General features: G+C 46.4%; 1 protein-coding gene across 1 annotated transcript; it reads right to left on the minus strand.

Annotated features, from left to right (window-relative positions):
* Positions 1 to 5,203: 5,203 nt before the first annotated feature.
* Positions 5,204 to 6,881, minus strand: TMSB4X (thymosin beta 4 X-linked). Its single transcript, XM_058829054.1, has 3 exons — positions 6,759 to 6,881; positions 6,054 to 6,171; positions 5,204 to 5,674 (listed from the first exon to the last, which is right to left on the minus strand). Exons 2-3 carry the CDS (start codon positions 6,151 to 6,153, stop codon positions 5,640 to 5,642), a joined length of 135 nt encoding a protein of 44 aa, XP_058685037.1. The 5' UTR covers positions 6,154 to 6,171; positions 6,759 to 6,881; the 3' UTR covers positions 5,204 to 5,639.
* Positions 6,882 to 7,830: the final 949 nt, after the last annotated feature.

Here is a 7,830-nt window from a genome sequence, read left to right on the forward strand (position 1 = left end):
GTGCCTAAAGTTATGGCTGGTCTGCATTCCAGCCTAGTACTAGTAGGGCTCAAGCATTTTCTGTTACTGCTCTGTACAGCTGAAACTTTGTGACTGAAGTGATGGGAAAGCTGAACTGAATTGTTAAAATAAAAAAAATCTCTGCTGCCCTGGAGAGTGCCCTGGGGCTGCCCCTGGGGCCCACCCTGTGATACTGCCAGCAATGCACACCACAGGATGACACTGTGGGTGACCTGACAAGAACCCAAAATAATGTGAGTAAACCTGCTGTGAGCCTGGAGGGTCCTCAACCTGCTGAAGATGGCACTTTGGCAGTGTGGATGCTTGGGGCCATGTCCACTTTTCTGTCTGAGGATGTCACTCTGCAATGGCCTCTTTTTCCCCACTACTGGTTCTCGCATTACACATCAAGGAACATGTGCAGTGCAAAGAATGGACTTTTTAATTCACACTGCACAGGGGGTCAATGGCATTTCTCTGAGGCAGTGTCCTGTTTAGCTGGGAGGATGAAGAATATCCTTCTGTTGGCTCCATTTTCTTGTACAGACCACATGATACAGAGCAGGTGAGGTGAACTAAGATGCATTAATCCAGCAAATTATTTTTCTGATTATTTTGGAGCTTTACAATTCTCTGTATTATCTTACATCAAAATCTAGCTGAGCAGATTATTTATCCTTAAATTCCAAAACTTCAAGTGATCATTGAAGAAGTATTTATCCATTTCAAAACATTTAAAAATGCTATACCTGACTAATATAAAACCATATCATATATAGTTATATGTCAGATGGAAAGGAAGCACCATTTAAAAAAAATAAAACATTAAGTAATAACTATGGAAATTTGTAAAATACATTAGGTAAGACTTGAACCATCTGAGAGTCTGAATTTCATACTTTTGGTCTATAGAGTGGATTTCAGCAAGTTCATTTGACTTATTTTAGACCTGAATGTTACTGCAGTAGTTTCACACCACTAGAAGACACTTGGAATAACTAAATTGCTCATGGCAGATATTATAGAACACACAAATGCATTCATCTTCTTGGTCTGGTGTTTGTTGGGGGGAGTTGTTTTGATTTGGGGGGATTTTCTTTCCATTTTCAAACTTATCTCTAAGTGTAGTATGCATACTCAATATTTGACCATAACATGCAAACAAAGAGCACTGCAAATGTCTGTTCATGGAATCTGCAATGTCTAAAAATCACATGAGATTTTTTCCAGGCCCAAATTTCAAGCCCGTGACCACATGCCAAAGACAAAATGATGAGAATTACAATAGAGGGGAAAATTTTCTTCATCACCGAGAAGCCTTTGGTCAATATAATGATGAATTTTTTTCAAGACAATGTTTTGATGGGACACGTGGTGAATATTTGGGGACTGTTCAAATGCTGGAAATGTATTTAAGTTTGAGTAAATCCACCCACTCAATTCCAAAATATTGCTGAAAGGAAAATCTGTGTTAGGCAAAAAATAAATCTAGAGCTATCAGAAAACCTGACGTCACAGGAATTGTAAATTAAAAAAACCCAACATATTTCATCTCACTATGCCATTCTTTGAGTATTATGGCCTGAAACTAAGGCTATAGGCCTACACTTGATTCTGCTTGGCCATCAGCATCCACTTTCTGTGAGGGAGCAGTGGTTGCAGAACCTCTCAGTTGTCGATTCCCATAATATTGCATGAATCTTGTCGTGCCTGACAGTTTTCATAAAGCCCAAGCTCCATGAGACTGAAAAATCTCCCGAGAACTCCGTTTTTTGATTACAAGGAGAAAAAGCAATGTTGTAATCTTCATGATTGTAGAAACAGGAGAAAAAAATTATCTTTGCTCTGCTCCCAATATGCCAAAAGCTCATTAACCCAGAGGCAAATTAAGCATCTCTGAGAACCCACTATGTTTAATTTTTTTTCTTTCTAAGCAGGAAGAAGAGGAAGTCAGAGAGGGTTCTGACAATTTTAAAACCCTGTAAAAGCAATACTAGAATTCAGGCCATTAACTTCAGCTGAAAACAGAGAGAAAAATAGACTCCTGCCATTAAGCCACAAATTTTTGATACAGGTATATGGTAAAGTGCAGAGTGTTGTTTTTTTTTTTTTAAATCACCAGATCACAGGGACACTACCAAATGAAACTGCCAGACAGCATACAAATAATGAATAAACATTGTCTGCAATTCCTTTTCTCGGAATTAACAAAATTGCCCATTTTTTTACCTGTTTAAATTGAAGGATCTCAAAGAGGATTTCAAAGAGGGAGAAGCCTCACATAGGTTGCTTTGCATAGTCATCCTACTGTGTATCAACAAATAAGCAAGAGCTGCATTTTTTATTTCTTCACACCCATTTTAGTATCAGCCCAGTGGAACTATTGCACTGAACACTGTATCATGTGCTCATTGTGTTTTATATGTGCTTGGAGTAGAGCAGGGCTCTTTGTTAATAAATTTCTGCTGTGCAGCAGATGTATGTGGCAGCCATGTATGATCACAATACACAATAGGAACTGCTCATTTCTACACTGTTTCTAGGGAAGTAAAGGGTTACTAGGGGAAGTGGTGTTTTATCACACATTCACCATTGCACATAAAAAGCCTAGAAGACGAAAATGCTTACACTGAAGTCTCCACATTTCTGTAATTAATACCACAATGATCTATTTTGGATATGGTTAGCATATGCTTTCTGTTCAATATATGTATAGTTAATGATATCTGGGGACATGCATGAAAGGGAGAGAAAAACCTTCTGAGAAATACTGAGAAAGGAAGAATTTGTTTCAGTACTGGAGGGCAGAGCTTCTCACCACATCACCTCGGCAGAGCTGCCTCTCGGCTGGGGGTGGGGAGGCAGCAGCACCAGACACCATAAGTCTCATAGGGCTGGCAGACTGTGTCTGCACAGAGTGTGAGATCAAAACCCACATGTTTCTCTTTCTAATGACCCTTTTTCGTAACCAGGTTTTGGGCTGTATCTTCTTTTCTAGTTAATTTGTTAAGTTAGTTTCTAGACTGACAGCTGAAGAGAATGATTTTATTGATGCCCAACAACCAGTCCAGACACAGTCCTGAGTATTGCAATTGATTCCAAGCCTTCATGTTTCACATCATCAATTGCATTGCCGTGAAATAGGTGTCAGATGTGACCACCTCAGTACTGCCTATGCAAAGCATGGCAAAGACCTGCCAAAATTTTTTTTGAATGTATGAAAAGAGCTGAGCAAGGAGCAAAGCAGGGGATTATAAACCCCAGTCAGTAATCCCTGAATTTGACCTGGAAGATTTTCTTCACAGTTGATTTTGTAATTTTGTTCAGTCCTTGATGGCAGAAACAGAGCTATAAAAGTAGTAGTGGCATATTGCCTTATCTCCTGAAAACAGATCTGAGCTGCAGCACCTCGTGTTGCAGTTGGTGGTACCCTTTGACCAGCACTGCTCACTTTGGACATGCAGTTCTGAAGTCACAGGCCTCATTACTCATTACATTTTTGCTGAACTATGCTGTATTACTTTCACTGACTTACGCAGAGCTGTGTATACCTCATGCTTTGCCTCCCCCACAAACACCTTGCTGTTTTTTCCCATAGATAAATCCACACTAAGCAAGTGCTCGATTCCACTCATCTGCGCACGTGCAGCTCATACTGTACACTTCTGCACCACATCGTATCACATCCCATGTTACCTGATTAAGATCAGTAGCTGGGAGTTGATTAATTGACTTTTCAGAAGCTCAACGTGTAAGTTTCCCATCTTTCCCATTATACACAGGGAATAAAATCAGAGCTTAAACAAGCACAAGAAATGGTTCATTTCCTTCCTGAACTCATCACCTTAAATTACTGTGAAGGTCCTTAGATGACACCAGGACTTCCCAAATCTTCCCACAGACTGCATCAAAATATCTCAAGCCTGAACCAAGACTCTTATCAAACACTCAATTCTGCAAGTTCTCCACTGCTGGGGGGCTGGAGACTGTGCCCACAAACTTGTGGCATCCCTCTGCCTCCCATCTTCTCCAGCACAGAAGTCCACCAACTCTCCAAGGAGAGGATCCCCACTTCCCTCAATGGTGTAAAACCAAGGACAGCCTATTGTTGTAGTCAGACACTTCTAAGAAGCAGTGATAGGATGAAACCCCAAATCTACGTGACCCCACCAAGTCAGCAGCCTCAGCAAAACTTAAGCTTCCCCAGAGGGACTTTATGCTTTATAGGAACTGGCTGAAATTAATGCAGCCTCAAATCCATAAGCTAAAACTAAGGCACTGCAGAAGCACGCTCACCACCCTCCTACAGGTTATCTGACAGCATTTTTGTTTCCCAGAATGTTCATTACTCACTCCACTCTGATGAAATTCATGACTACTAAAGTCAACTCCTACTGATCTCCCTGGATCACAGGTTTTAGCCGCAGTCATTTGAAGAAAAATAACCAAAAAATGTCCCAGGCCTGAAAGAATTGCTGTAAACCAGCAATGGAGTGTGGCTATTTGCCTGCCAATAGCCTTGTGGCTATTTGGTCTTTATTTTATAAGTTACCACAGCGTTTTTGTCCCCAAATGGTCCATTTTGAATTTTTAAGACTGTAGCTTTTTAAACTTCGAAACCAGTTCTTAGAATCAAGGAGACTGCTGTTCAAAACATGAGCAACATAGTAGCAAAATTTCCATGGTACATCATCCACTAAATGCTTTACAAAACCAAAAAGCTTATGTTCAACCTTGGACTTAAAATTCAAGTTACTGCTTCCTTTAAATACCTCATCAAAATAACAAGCCTTAATTATTAAACAAACTAATTAGGTGTTTATACAACCAAGGCTGAATCTCTGCAACAGTACAGAATGGTTCTTAATAAAAGAGCTATGCTATGGGTGGGGCAAAGCAATAAATGCAGCCCGATTTTTTTTTTTGCCTTTATCAATCTCTACATAAAAGAAATACTTAAAGGGATATACTCACATGGTGAAAAATTAAAATATATGCAATTTTTTACTGAAATCTGTCTAAAAACTAGCTTCGAGGATCACAAGTTTTATGTATTGGTGAGCATACATATTGAAAAAAATGAGAATGGTGACTGATGTTTGAGGCATCTCCAAAGGTTTTATAGTATCCTGTGTCTCAGTACCGGCTCTTATGCTTCTTATCCATTGATACAGTTCTCCAAATACAGGACATAAATACCATCCAGGTTTTAAAACATTTTATTTGCATATTAAAAAAATTGTGCATTCCAATAATTAAAATCATTTGAACAAAAAAAAAAAAAAAAAAAAAAATGGCACTCGATTAACTGCATTTTACAGCTCGCAGGACCTTGGTACAGCTTTGCATTTATTCGTGTGTTACTCTAGTTTACTGTAGTCCCACCCAAGTTCTTCTTTCATCAACATGCAAGCTCTTTCATGCCACCAGGACCAAAGCCAGACAGGCAGAGGGAAAGGCAGCGCCTTCATTCAGTGTCAGTAGTTCTCTCTATTCTTTTGATGTGAAAGGGGCAGTACAGTCATTTTAAACTTTATCCAACCTCTTTGCATCTTACAAAGTTAAACAGCTAAAAGAAGTAAAATAAGAAGGCAATGCTTGTGGAATGTACAGTGCATAATTTGGAAGGGCAGATTTCATTACGATTCACCCGCTTGCTTCTCCTGTTCAATTGCTAAAATGGGGGAAAAAAACAGAAAAGGAGAAAACAAAATGAAAATCGAGAATCTGGAATGCATTCACATGACAAGTGCTATAAATCGCTAAAATAAATGTACATTTTTTAGCTACGGATCAAAACAGGGTGTAAATAATTGCAAATTAAGCGCTGCTAGGCGGTGGGTTCAGGTTTTCGCTGTCTAGCTGACACAGCCGTGTATCCTCCCTCCACCCTACAGCCGCCGCACCCCCGGCTCCCGCCTGCCGCCCCTCTTTGTCTCCTCCCGCCTCCCTCCCTTCATCCTTTCCTCCCTCCCTCCCTGCCCGTCTCCCTCCTTCCCTGCCTCGGTCCCTCCCTCCGTGCCTGCTCTTCCCTGCCGCCTGCCCTCACTCACTTTCTTTTGAAGGCAGCGGGTTTTTCTCTTGCGTCTCTGTCTTCTTCAATTTGGACTTGTCAAATTTCTCGATCTCAGCCATGTCTGGTTTGTCGGACATGTTGGCAGGTGCCTGTCTCTGCGCACGGAGGGGAAGAGCCCGTTACCCCCGGCCAGGGCTGCCCGGCCCCCCCGGCGCCCCCGCGGGGCCGCGCCCGCCGCACCCAGCGCGGGGACCCGCACGCTCAGCCTCGCTGAAAGGGAACCGCTTCGCTCCCCACAGATTTAAAAATAATACTAATTTTTACAAGTGTCTGTATAATCCAGCATCCCGGGCGCTGCGGTTCGCCGCCACCCTCCACCGGGGCAGCTCCCACTATCTGCGCGCTGCGGAGTACAATAGGGGGGAGGCACCCGGCGCTAACCGCGCTTTTAACTCGTTAAAGGAGAAGTAATTGAAAAATATAGCCCTGTGACGGCAACAAAGCCGCCTTGAGCTTCGCACGCCACCGCCCTGCAGCAGCGCGCCCTCAGACAATACCCCCACGCGGACAATAGCCCCCTCCCTCCCTGCCTGCCTTCCTCCCTGCCTTCCTCGCCCCCCCCCGGACAAAGCCCCCGCGCCCTGCCCTGCCCTGCCCGCGGTCCCCCCCGGCAGGGGTGCCGGGTTGACGGTGCCTGTGCCGAGGGAGCCGGGGGGTGCCTGGGGGGTGCGGCGGGACCCACCGGTGTCGCCGCGCGGTGATGCTCAGTCCCGCCGCTCGCTGCTGCCGCCGCTCCGCACGCCAGTATAAAGGGCTCTCGCTGGCGGGGCGGTTTTATCCCCGCGCCTATGCAAATGACGGTGATGTCACCACTAACCATTTTGCCGCTTTCCGCGTTTTTCTCTCTCTCTTCTTTCTCCCCCCGCCTTGCTTCCTTCCCCTCCCTCCATCGCCCGGCCCTCCTCGTCCCCGCGCACACGCGTACACGCACACAAAGCTACACACACACGGACACGGACACGCACACAGACACACGCGGAGACACAAGCACAGCTTTCAGCCCGGCTCGTAGCTGAGCATCGTCCCAGTCTCCTCGGTCCCTGCCCCGGTCCCGGCCGACGGGAGGCAGCCGCAGGACGGACCGGGGTGGGGGGCGGCCACTGGCCCTCTGGCTCCCGGGCCCGTGTCCCGGGGCTGCTGCGTGGCCGGGCCGGGCCGGGCCGGGGCCTGAGACCAGGACAGAGGCGGGGACCGGGGCCAGGGCCAGGGCAGGGCAGCCGCCGGCCACCTCCCGCGGTGGCGGAGGGCTGTGCTTGGCTGGAGCCGGGCGGTGGCTGTGCTCTACATCCCTGCGTGACTCTCTCCTGCTTGAGCAATATCGTCTCCCTGATAACGTTACTCAAATGTCGGCATTTAGAAGGAGAAGCCGAGACCCTCGTCCCTTCAGAGGTCCGGGAGCTGCCGCCGGCACGCCCCCCCAGCCCCCTCCCCAGTCCCCCGCTGCCTTTGCATCCCGATGCGGAGACAGCAAAATCCCATTGCTATTGTCGCTGCAACCCTGCTGCAGTGGAAGAAGGGAACCACCCCACAACGCCCCCAGGCCAGGCTTTGGTGCCGGGCCAGCAGACAATGGCTCTGGCCAGATGCCGCCGGGCCTGCCTCTCAGCCGCTCCCGAGCAGCGGGAGCCCCGGCCCGGCACCGCCCGCCCGGCCCTGCCTGCCTGTGCCCGCAGGGAAAGGGAGGACGGGAGCAGGGCTAGGGCCGAGGATGGAGCTGTGGGGGCTCTCGGCTGCGTCAGGGCTGCTGCCTGCCC

The sequence above is a fragment of the Poecile atricapillus genome, chromosome 1 (assembly GCF_030490865.1).
Source record: "Poecile atricapillus isolate bPoeAtr1 chromosome 1, bPoeAtr1.hap1, whole genome shotgun sequence".
Taxonomy (NCBI): Eukaryota; Metazoa; Chordata; class Aves; order Passeriformes; family Paridae; genus Poecile; species Poecile atricapillus.